This window comes from Tetrahymena thermophila, assembly GCF_000189635.1.
Source record: "Tetrahymena thermophila SB210 genomic scaffold scf_8254600, whole genome shotgun sequence".
Classification (NCBI taxonomy): domain Eukaryota; phylum Ciliophora; class Oligohymenophorea; order Hymenostomatida; family Tetrahymenidae; genus Tetrahymena; species Tetrahymena thermophila.
The window spans coordinates 496088-508787 of NW_002476370.1; the positions used below are offsets into that span (position 1 = coordinate 496088).

At 20.9% G+C, this 12700-nt stretch overlaps 5 protein-coding genes across 5 annotated transcripts; all 5 read left to right on the forward strand. All coding sequences in view use genetic code 6, as the record gives it.

The window, feature by feature from the left end:
- Positions 1-2585: 2585 nt before the first annotated feature.
- TTHERM_00283390 (cytochrome P450 family protein, putative) lies at positions 2586-3815 on the forward strand (the record flags this gene model as incomplete). Its single annotated transcript, XM_001018195.1, has 1 exon — positions 2586-3815. One exon carries the CDS (start codon positions 2586-2588, stop codon positions 3813-3815), a length of 1230 nt encoding a protein of 409 aa, XP_001018195.1.
- A 1109-nt stretch (positions 3816-4924) lies between these two features.
- TTHERM_00283400 (transmembrane protein, putative) lies at positions 4925-5122 on the forward strand (the record flags this gene model as incomplete). The annotated part of the gene is made up of 1 exon (XM_001018196.1): positions 4925-5122. The coding sequence occupies one exon, from the start codon at positions 4925-4927 to the stop codon at positions 5120-5122; it is 198 nt and encodes a 65-aa protein (XP_001018196.1).
- A 749-nt stretch (positions 5123-5871) lies between these two features.
- Positions 5872-6452, forward strand: TTHERM_000283409 (cytochrome P450 family protein; the record flags this gene model as incomplete). The annotated part of the gene is made up of 2 exons (XM_012798163.1): positions 5872-6299; positions 6383-6452. The coding sequence occupies 2 exons, from the start codon at positions 5872-5874 to the stop codon at positions 6450-6452; spliced, it is 498 nt and encodes a 165-aa protein (XP_012653617.1).
- A 1536-nt stretch (positions 6453-7988) lies between these two features.
- Positions 7989-9597, forward strand: TTHERM_00283410 (cytochrome P450 family monooxygenase). Its single transcript, XM_001018197.2, has one exon. It carries the CDS (start codon positions 8023-8025, stop codon positions 9586-9588), a length of 1566 nt encoding a protein of 521 aa, XP_001018197.2. The 5' UTR covers positions 7989-8022; the 3' UTR covers positions 9589-9597.
- A 1228-nt stretch (positions 9598-10825) lies between these two features.
- TTHERM_00283420 (cytochrome P450 family monooxygenase) lies at positions 10826-12697 on the forward strand (the record flags this gene model as incomplete). The annotated part of the gene is made up of 3 exons (XM_001018198.3): positions 10826-10840; positions 10902-10945; positions 11122-12697. The coding sequence occupies 3 exons, from the start codon at positions 10826-10828 to the stop codon at positions 12695-12697; spliced, it is 1635 nt and encodes a 544-aa protein (XP_001018198.2).
- Between the last annotated feature and the right edge of the window lie 3 nt (positions 12698-12700).

The window sequence follows — 12700 nt, forward strand, 5'->3', positions numbered from 1 at the left end:
AAATTTAATTAAATAAATTTGTAACTCAAATTGAAATTTAAAAATATCTTTAAATCAAATATTAATATATTGATAATATATATATATATATATTACCGTCTATTCTCTAAGTCAAGGTGCACTCTAAATTAAGGTGAATTTTTTATAAAGTGTACAAAATTTTCTGAAATAATTTATATATATATAATTTATTAATTTAAACTTTATTTTATCTACCTATATACACATATATTAATAAATATTATTTATTTAAATATTTAAAATTATTATTAAATATTTTTTAATATTTTTAATGAAATAGGGTTAATTTATATTAAAATAAAAATCTAACTAGAAACAAATAAATTTATTGCAGTCAATTAATTATGAGTACTAATTACTAAATTTTTTTGGATAAATTAGAAAATATTACTCTCTATTACTAACTTACCTACTAATAAATGATGACCACTAATTTTAATTAACAATCAAATTGAAATATTTTTGAAATTATAATTCACTCATATAAAAGTTTGATTAATTGAAAAAATTTGAAAAACTTTAAGACTATAATAATTAATTAATCTTTCTAACTTTAAAAGGAAATTAATTTTGTAGATTATTTTTGAATCATTTTTATTTAGTAAAGATAAAAAATAATTGATTAAAATATTAGTAAGGCTAAAATACTAAATAAGAATAAGAAGAAAATGAATTAAATTTTAGTTAATAAAATAAATGTAAAAGAAGCTATCCCTAACTAAATTGATAATGAAAATGGATAATCATACAATTTATTAATAATCCCTAATTTAGAAAAAGAAATCCAGTAATAAATTTGGAAGATAAAAAAAGAGAAATCTAATTAGATATTTTTAGGTATTGTGATTATTGTTTTCTCTTAAATTATTGATTATGAATCATTTTCTCCTATGTCTAACCATAATGAGATTGTTGTGGTAGTATTCTTTTTGTAAATAATTGCTTAATTGATTTTCGCCTACATGGTTGATTTGCTTTCATTTAATGCTTCGTTTCTTTTTTCTAATGGAATATATTTGCTATCAATAATTTTGAAGATTGTAAACTCTAAATATAATCAATACTAAATGAAGATATTTATATACATTATATAAAGAATTTCTATTGATTGGTTAATTTTATGCTCAATATTATTAATTTTTGACATTTACTAAAATCTTAGAATAAGATGCAATAGAAATGCACTTTAATTGGTCGTGTAAAGCTTTTTTTATCTTTTGAAGTATCATCTAATAAGATTCCTAATTGGAAAAATTTATATTCATATCTTATAAATCATTATGTTATTATGTGGAGTGCTGGTAATTATATATAATTATGGTAAAATTGAAAAAATTAGATAATAGTCTAGGATTTATAAAACTTATCTTGCTTATTAAGGAACAGGAATATCTTTAAATCATATTATAAGATATTACAGTAATGATAATTATGTTTTTTTAATAGTTATTACTTTTGCTTTTTCCTTTCCATACTGTTACAAAAATTTTGGATTTTAAGTTATAGCTAATTTATTTGGAGTTTCTGAAGACTTGTAAGAATTGATTAAGCATATAATTTATGCTACATCTATTATTATCGCAACTATAGTAATATATGTAATAAACAACTAGAAATGGATTATATAATCATTCATGAAAGTAACAACAATCATGCTAAATATCTAAATCCTAACAACATTGATATTGTAGGGCTTATAATACTTTATTCAATTTTTATCTTCTAATAATTTTTCTTTAGTTATTTTTGTTACTATTTAAATAATTTAATTGATTAGTTCTCTTATTGTTTTTAGCCTAACTATTGAATGCATAAGCTGCTTAAACAATGAGAATTCAGTAATTAAATGCTTAGGATACTCTTTCAAAATGACAATTATTTTGTTAACACATTGTTTATAATGTTTAATTAATTCATATCCTAGCACAATTATAGTTTTTTAGATAGTTACGCTTTTGTTAACTAAAATATACTAAATCAGATATTTAAAGAACAGATCATTTATTTAATTAGAAGATAACTTAAACAGATATTTGGAAAAGTAGAATCTTGAGTATAGTTAAAATAATTGAAAACCATTTTCATCATCATATTATTATTATTATTATTATATATATTTACTTATTTCTGTTTATCAAACAAATAGCTATTTATTTTTTGAATTAGCAAATTTGAGTTTAAATTTATTTTAAAACTGTTTATTTCTTTCTAAATAATTTCAAGATTAACTTTAAAATAAAATAATAATAAATTGTATAATTATTATATTAAAAAAAAATATTCCTATCAAGTATGAAAATAATTTAATAAACTCTTCATAAATAAAATTACAAAAAATACTTTTTTAATTTATTATGTAAGATGTTTGTTTAATAATTCTTAGTAGAAAATATTCCATTTTTTAGTAAAAATATATTTTTTGATATTAGAATATTAAAATTCAATACCTTTATTTCAAAATTTATTTTTGAAGGAAAATATATATTAATATATTCATTAATTAATTAATCCCTTGATTAAGATAATAGAGCAAAACATATTTTAAGTTAATAAAAATAGGTATTATGGACTGTTTTGAGGACTCAACTGCAATATTTTGTAGTAGTCACCCAAATCTTAAAGTGAATTATATTAAATTTTCTTAAGAAAATTCAGAACTGAAGTGTCAAGAATGTATGTTTGAAGAAGGCTAATTGGGTGATTACATTTCTATTCAATCTATTAAAATGTGTAATGATGATTATATATTTAAGAATTGGCCACCATTAACTGATTATTCCTTGCTCTAAGATATTAAGGCAATTACAAAACCTGATGCTAATTCGATAGAGCAATTAGAATTGTAAATTGATAAAATAATTAGAAACATAATCACTAATTTGGAATAAGAAAAGAAAAAAATGATATAAAAAATAATAAGTTTAAGAGAAAAGAAACAAGAGATTCTTACGCTTTATAATGAGATTTCAGGAAGAGATCAGTTTAAATAATTAATTAATTTTAATTAATAAATAATAAAGCAAAATATTATTGATATAAAATAATTTATATCAGAAAAATTTTAATAAAAAGTATAAAACACAACTATCTTAAAGTAACAATTACAAAAATATAAGAATTAAAATATTTGTAGATTTGATGATACTGAAACAATAAGAAATTCTATTGAAGATGAAATAGATGTTTTCATCATAAAGTTACAGTAATTAATTCAATCAGAAATATATTTGTAAACATCATAGTAAGCATAGCTGAATTTACTACTCGGAAACTCAATCTTTTGTAAAAAAGGAGGAGACTAATTTCCTATTATAAAAAGAGATGATTTATATTAAAATAAAATATCGATAATTAAAAGTCTTGATACTGATGATTTAATGTATTTTAAATATAATTTAACTAAAAATAAATATTATACAATAAGATTTAAGTTTAATAATCAAGCAGGGAACTGTTTTATAATCGGTGTTATAAATTAAAAAGATTTGTCTTGTCTTTAGAAAAATCATTTAGGAAAGGTCTTTTGTGAAAATAACACTACTTATTGTGGACGAGTAACAAAAGGAAGTTATTTTGACTCAGTATAGAAAGATAAAATTTTAGAAATGAGATTAGATATAGAAAACTCATAGCTATAGTTTTTAGATTATCCTAATTATTTATCAGTTAATGAACTCAATGAAGAATATTATTTAAAATAAGATGCAGATTATTTTTTAGCTATTTAATTTATTAATAACGAAAAATATCAAACAATTATTGATTTAATTTATTTTGAAGAAATATAAAAGTGATTTTTTTAATACTGTTTTAATTTATAGACTTATAAAAATTATTTTTAATTTTTTATTAAAATATACTCAATAAAATTATTTTTGATACATACTAAATTTGTAGTATATCTTATACATATTTTAATTTTTAATCTATTGATAAACTCAATAGATAATTATATTTAAATTAAAATGGAATCAAGAATTTAGCTATTTATTTTAATAAGATGAAAAAATATAAAATTGAATTGATTTAATATATTTTGATAGAATAGAAAATTGATAAAAATATTTTTTAAAATAATATATGTAATGGAAAGTTTGCGACTCTATATAAACAATACTAGCCCTCTCTCATTTATTTTTTATTTTAAAAATAAAAGTTATTTGGAAAAATGTTTACAGGACTTTTTGTGTTATTACTTTTAAAAACCATTTATATAATTTATTTTTTATTTAATGAAATGAGTATATTTATATTTATTTATATAGAATATAATAATCTATCTAAAAATATTTTTTTTACCCATTTAAATAATGAATAAATATATTTGCTATCAATAATTTTAAAGATAATAAACTCTAATTATAGTCAATACTAAGTGAAGATATTTATATATAGTATATAAAGAATTTCTATTGATTGGGTCATTTTATGCTCTATATACTATTAATTTTTGACATTTACTAAAATCTTAGAATGAGACGCAATAGAAATGCTCTTTAATTGATCGTGTAAAGCTTTTTTTATCTTTTGAAGTAAGATTCTTAACTGGGAAAATTTATATTCATATCATACAAATCGTTATATTATTAGGTGGAGTGCTGATAATTATATATAATTATTGTAAAATAGAATAGTCTAGGATTTATAAAATTTATCATGCTTTTTAAGGAGCAGGAATTTCTTTAAAACATATAATAAGATATTACAGTAATGAAAATTATGTTTTTTTAATAGTTATTACTTTTGCTTTTTCCTTTCCATTTTGTTATAAAAATTTTGGATTTTAAGTTATAGCTAATTTATTTGGAGTTTCAGAAGACTTGTAAGAATTGATTAAGCATATAATTTATGCAACTTCTTTTATTATCGTAACTATAGCAATATATGTAATAAATAGTTAGAAATGGATTATATAATCATTCATGAAAGCAACAACAATCATGCTAAATATCTAAATCCTACCTACAACAGTGATGTTGTAGGTCTTATTTACTTTATTGAATTTTTATCTTCTAACAATATTTCTTTAGTTATTTTTGTTATTATTTAAATAATTTAATTGATTAGTTCTCTTATTGTTATTAACCTAACTATTGAATGAATAAGCTGCTTAAACAATGAGAATTCAGTAATTAAATATTTAGGATACTCTTTCAAAATGACAATTATTGTTAAAACATTGTTTATAATGTTTAATTAATTCATATCCTAGCACAATTATAGTTTTTTAGATAGTTACACTATTGTTTACTAAAATTTACTAAATTAGATATTTAAAAAACAGATCATTTATTTAATTAGAAGGTAACTTAAACAGATATTTGGAAAAGTAGAATATAGAGTATAGTTAAAATAATTGAAAACGTATTAATCATATTATTATTTTTTATTTATTTATTTATTTCTGTTTATCAAGCAGGTAATTATTTATTTTTGAATTATTAAATTTGAGATTAAATTTATTTTAAAACGGTTTCTTTCTAAAAATAATTGCAAGAATAACTTCAGAATAAAAAAAAATAATAAATTGTTTACTATAATTATTATATTTTTTAAAAATATTACAATGGAGTATAAAATTAATTAAATAAATTCTACACTAACAAAATTTCAAAATGATATTTTTTTCATTTATTATGAAATTAGTCTCTTTTTAATAATTATTAGAATTAAATATTGCATTTTTGGGTAAAAATAAAATATGTTTTTTGATATTAGAATATTAAAGTTCAATACCTTTAATACAAAATTTAGTTCTACAGGAAAATATAACTAAGTATATTAATTTATTAATTAATCCCTTGATTAAAATAGTAGAGAAAAACATATTTATTTTAATTAATAGTAATTATGGACTACTTTGAAGACTCAACTGCAATCTTTTGTGATAGTCATCCCAATTTTAAAGTGAATTTCATTAAGCTTTCTTAAGAAAATTCAGCAGAACTGAGGTGCCAAGAATGTATGTTTGAAGAAGGCAAATTGAATGATTACATTTCTATTGAATCTATTAAAATGTGTAATGAGGATCATATATTTACAAATTGGCCACCTTTAAATGATTATTTATTACTCTAAGATATTAAGGCAATTACAAAGCCTGATATTGAATTGATAGAGCAATTAGAATTTTAATTTAATAAAATAATTCGAGACCTAAATACTTATTTAGAATAAGAAAAGAAAAAAATGATATCAAAAATAATAAGTTTAAGAGAAAGAAAACAAGAGATACTTACATTTTATAATGAGATTTCAGGAAGAGATTAGTTTAAATAGTTAATTAATTTTAATAAATAAACAATATAGCATAATATAATCGATTTAAATTAATTTATATCATAATATTTTTAATAAAAAGAATAAAACACAGCTATTTTAAAGGAGCAACTACAAAAATATAAGAATTAAAATATTTGTAGATTAGATGATTTTGAAACTCTAAGATATTCTATTTAAGAAAAAATAGATGATTTCACCATACAGCTAAAGTAATTAATTCAATCAGAAAAATCTTTATAAATATCATAGTAAGCATAGCTGTATTAACTATTAGGAAATTCTAAAATTTGTGAAATAAAAGACTAATCTCTTATAATAGAAATTAAAAATGATTTTATTGAAAATAAAATATCTATAAATAAAAGTCTAGATTTCCTAGAAAAAGAAGGTTAAATGTATTTTAACTATAATTTAACTAAAAATAAATATTATACAATAAGGTTTAAGTTTAACGATCAAGCAGGAAGCTACTTTATAATTGGCCTCATAAATTAAAATAATTTGTAAACTACTCTTAATAAAACTAATTTAGGAAAGGCCTTTTGTGTAAATAACAACCTTTTTTGTGGAAGAGTGACCTAAGGAAGTTATTTTAACTCAATAGAGAAAGATTAAATTTTAGAAATGAGAATAGATATAGAAAACTAATAGCTATAGTTTTTAGATTATCCTAATTATTCATCAGTTAATGAACTAAATGAATAATTTTCTTTAAATTAAGATGAAGATTATTTTTTATCTATTTATTTTTTCAGTAAGGATTACTATTAAACTAGAATTGATTTAATTTATTTTGAAGAAATATAAAAGTGATAAAAAATATCTGCTGGCTGTTTGATTTTTAATTAATTTAATCTTTAAAATTATTTATCAAAATATTCTCAAAAAAATATTTTTGATACATTCATAATTAGTCAAATATATCACATAGTATCCTAATCGTTAATCTATTAATGAACTCAAAAAATAAATTTATTTCAATTAAGATGGAATCTATTCTTTAGCTATTTATTTTATTAAAAAATAGAATACAAACCTTAATTGTTTAATTTATTTTGATGAAATAGAAAATTGATAAAATTATTTTTAAAAACACTATCATAAGTTCTATTAAATTTTATTATTTTGAGATTTGTTATAATTGAATTAAAAATATTTTTTATTTTATATTTTCAGTAAATTATTTTTGCTCATGTAAAAAATCTTAATATGATTTTTAAAAATAAAAATTATTTGGAAAAATGTTTACAGAACTTTTTGTGTTATTTATTACTTTTAAAAATCATTTTTATTATTAATTTCTTATTTACTAAAATTAGTGTATTTATGCTTTTTTTATTCATATAAAATATAAAAAACAATCTAAAAATGTATTTTTTACCCATTTAAATCTGCAAAATAATAAATAAATATATAAAAATTTGCATGCTAATAATTAATTGATTTACTCATCCTTTAAATAAGTTTTCAATTAATATTTTTCCTATCATTAACAGAATTTATTGTGTTTAGTGTAAATAGAAGTAAAACGAATATAATTTAATGGTATTTACAATTAAAATTTGATAAATAGAGAAAATTAATAATTATTGGAAAACATTAAAAGAAAGAATATAATTTGCATGAAATAATTAGGTTTAAAATTTAGCGATCAAAAATTATATCTTACTATAAATATTTATTATAAAATAAAAATAAAATCAAAAAGTTAAAAAAGATATGATATTTAATTTACTGATAGGCTTTGGTTTAATTATCTTATTGATACTTCTCAGGATAACCTATAAAACAGCAAGATTATATTTAATTTATAAGAACAAATATGGCAACCAAGTTAAAATCTTATTTTATCCTATATTAGGATTAGCCTACTTTATGCAAAATTCTTTAAAATTGCATGATGATGGGTATCAATTTTTGAAATAGATTGTTAAAGAAAATCCTAAAGTAAAGGCCATCATTATTCTTTCTGGTTTTATGGATATCTTTATTGCTAATGATAATGAATGGATCAAATATTTATCTTAAGATCAAAAGTAATTCTACAAAGATGATGCTTTCTTTGGCTACGACTCTTTACATGGAGAGGGAATGCCTTTTTGTGACTACAACAGATGGAAAAAGCAAAGACTATTTCTCAATAGTAGCTTCCATTTTGATTCCTTAAAATAGAGAGTTCCTATTCTAAAAGATGAAATTAATAATTTTTGCTCATTCCTCAAACCCAGTGATGGATTTGTTAAGATCAATTGCTATAATTAACTCAAATTGATTACATCAGAATTTTTTACAAGGACCTTCTTCGGCCGTCCATTTAAGGATGTCAAGTGTAAAAATGGTAAAAATATTTCCCTCGAAATCTGTGACATCTGCTCAGATGGTTACACATTAAGAATTTCTTCTTTATACTTCATCATTAAAGCTGCTATTTTTGGATGTGCCAAAGCTTCTCACATTCTTCAGAGTTAAGCAGAAAAAAAAATTATGAATAGGATTAGAGATTTGTATTCTATTGTAGAAGGAGTAGTTGATGAAAAAATATCAGAAATGAGTAAAATGAAAGATCTAATATAATATTAACCTACAAACTTCAGCGAGTTGTACGTAAAAGAATATCTTTTGTAATAAAAAAATATTCAAAACTACAAAAAAGAAGACATAATTTCTAAAGTTGAGCTGGTCTAATAGTACTTGACATTCTTTTTTGCTGGTACAGATACTACTGCTCAGCTTACTTCTATGTGTCTTTATGAGATTTCTAAAAATCCATCAATCAAAGAAAAAATATTCTCTGAGCTAAAACAATGTGGAAAGAATTATGAATAGCTTGAATCTTCAGACTTGTAAAAACTTCCTTACTTAGATGCTATCATTAGAGAATGTAATCGCTTATATAGTGTTGTAGCATTTTTATTTCCAAGAAGAACTGATACTAACTACTAAAGAGGAGATTTGTACATTGATAAAGACTTGCTTGCAACCAATAGACTTATATAATATGCAGATGAAAAAGAATTTTTTAATGAAAGTGAGAAGTTCATTCCTGAGAGATTCTTAAATCAAAAGAATGTCCAATAGCTTAGTCCATATGATATGATTCCTTTTTCTTCTGGTGAAAGAATATGCATTGGGTAAAATATGGCAATAATGGAAGCTAAATTTTTGATCTTGTATATTTTAACCCATTTTGAAATTGCCGAAGTTCCTAACTACAAACTAAGAATGAGCTAATTCATGATCAATTAACCAGTCGATTTAGAAATTATATAAATCAAAAGGATCTGATCTAATCACTACTTAATTTATGTTAATATTTACTTTTTAATGAAATTTGTGGTAAAATAAATAATTAGATGTAAATTTAGATATTTTATTTATGGTAAAATTTAAATGTTTATTTTTTTACAATTTAATCATTCAAATAATAAAAAATTTATTTTTAGCAAAAAAATTTAATTAATTTAGTGAAAATCTAAGTTTAAAATAATAATTTTTAAATATTATGAAAGGTATTAGTAATAAAATTTATATTATATAATAAATGAATGAATAAATAAATAATTAATTCTATTCTTTTGTGAATAAAATTGTTATTTATTTGTTTTAAAATTGGAAATTCAAATTTTTAAAATTGTTTTTGAATATAAATTTATGATTGATTATTATATTTATCTATTTCTTTATTTATTTTATGTACATATAATAATCTCAAAGTTAGTTTGTTAAATCTTAAAAGAAATTTATTCAAAATAAATTAAAATAAATACCACATTGGTTCTAATTTAAGGAGCACTTTTGAAATATTTATTTTAGAAATTAATCTGCATAAAAATTTCGATTTTAGGAGAAGTCTAAGTTCATAATGCAATATAAATTGAAGTTTTAAGGTAATTTCCAATTTATATAAAACATAAATATGGTTTTAATAATTTTGAATTTCCATACCTATTAAAGACTCATTATTCTAAAGCCAAATATATAGTGTTTAGTGGAGGCGGAAATTATGGCATACGGATATTTAGAGATCATGTAGTGCAAATTTACCTAATATTTTTTGATAATAATAATAATCATACATAGTTTCTATACTTTAGTTTTAATCTTAATTTTTAATATATTGCAAATTGTAAATATTTAATTTATTAATAAAGATAAAAATTAGTTTAAAAAATTAAATTATTTATATTTAAATCTTTTTAAAAGCAATAAATGACTAAATTAATTTTTTTATAAACATAAGATGAAAAAAGATAATCCCTTCTAAATAAAATTATTTTCAGTTTGTATTTTCTTTAAAATTAATTAAAAATATATGTTAATATTATAAATTTCTATATAATACTGCTCATAAACAAATTTTTAATATTTCCATTTATTTATTAGAAATATAACTAAATACAATTAATTTTAAGTATATATAAACTAATGATTTATACTTCACAAAAATATTTTAATCAAAAATTGATAAATTATAAATATTTAAGTAAAAATAACAAATTATTAAGCTATTTAAATCTGTTAAATGTAACACTTCCTAGTAAACATGATTAGTGATATCTTTATTTATTTTAGGTTACATAAATATTTTTTAGATAAAGCTGAGAGAGAAAATTCTAAAATACACTTAGGAAGAACCCCCAAAGTAAATTTTAATGAATACTTTTATTATGTGGTGAAAATTATTAATTTACTCAGTATTTCAATTTTATTTATCATTTTTATAATTTGAATTTCATACTTTTTAGCTAGATATTTCTATAAAAACTTACTTTTCATCAGAAAAATAAATTAATAGTTAATTTTATTAAAAAAAATAAGAAACATGATAAATTTGATTAAAATTTCTTTTTACTTATTTTTGACTGTTTTCAGTATCCTAATTGCTATTTAAGTATGGAAGACCCTCAGAATTTATCTTATCTACAAAAAGAAATATGGAAATTAAATTGAGTTTATGTTCTTCCCTTTACTTGGCTTGATCTATTTTATGTAAAAATCTCTAAAAGAGAATGATGACGGAGCTCACTTCATCAAAAAAGTATGCAGAGAAAAACCTCATGTGAAGGCAATTATAATCTTATCTGGACTCTTTAATTATTTTATAGCTATAGACAATGAATGGATTAAATTTCTCTCTCAAGATTAAGATAGGTTTTACAAAAATGATGGGATATTCGCTTTTAGTAAGATGTATGGAGATTCTCTTCTCTTTACATGGAGCAAAATGTGGAAGAGATAAAGAGCGCTATTGAACAGCAGCTTTCATTATGATTCGTTGAAGGCAAGAGTTCCAATAATTAAAGATGAAGCTAAGAACTTTTGCAACTTCTTAAAGCCAGAGCAAGGATTTGTGAAAGTAGATATGTTTGACGAAACCCAAAAAATAACTTCTGAAATAATAACACGCACATTCTTTAATAGAGAGTTCAAAAACAAATTTATAAGCAACGGAAAATCATTAACATAAGAAATTGGAGATATTACATAAGAGGCCTATAATTACAGATTATCTTCACCTTACTTTATATTAAAATCCTCATTTTTAGGCAATACAGGTGCTTCTTTTATTTTGAACAGCCCAACTGAAAAAGAATACTTATAAAGAATGGACCAAATTTTAAAAATCATAGAGTAAGATGTTGATTAATCTATTTAAGAAGTAATAAGTACAGGAATAGATATCTTTGAATATTAGCCAAGAAATTTTATTGAAATTTACATTAAAGAGTATTTGATTTAGTAGAAAAATTTAAAAAGCATTCCTTAAGCTGATATTATAACAAAAAAGGAGATCGTTCAGTAATATCTCACTTTTTATTTTGCTGGAACTGAAACAACTGCTCATCTTATATCAATGACACTATATGCCTTGGCCAACAATAAATAAGTATATGAAAAATTAATGAAAGAAATTAAAGAAAATATTAAACAATATGACGAATTTCAACATAATAACTTGTTGTAACTTAATTACCTTGATTTGGTAATAAAAGAAAGTACTCGTCTCTATGTTGCAGCTCCTTTTATATTCCCAAGAGTCACAAATTAAGATTATAAGAGAGAAAATTTGTTTATTAGAAAAGATCTATTAGTAATGTATAAAATTGCCTAATATTCAGAAGATTAATCTTAAGTTTTTAAAGACAGCGATTTATTTATTCCTGAAAGATTCTTAAATGGTAAAATAAATAATCCTTATGAAATGATTCCGTTTTCTTCTGGGTCTAGAAATTGCATAGGTTAGCACATGGCTATTTTAGAAGCAAAGTATATACTTATCCATATACTAATGAATTTTGAAATTGAACCTGTTCCCAATTACAAACTAAGTATTATTTAAAAGGTTACTAATGCTCCTTTGGATTAAAAATTAGTTTTAATTAAAAGAAAATGATAA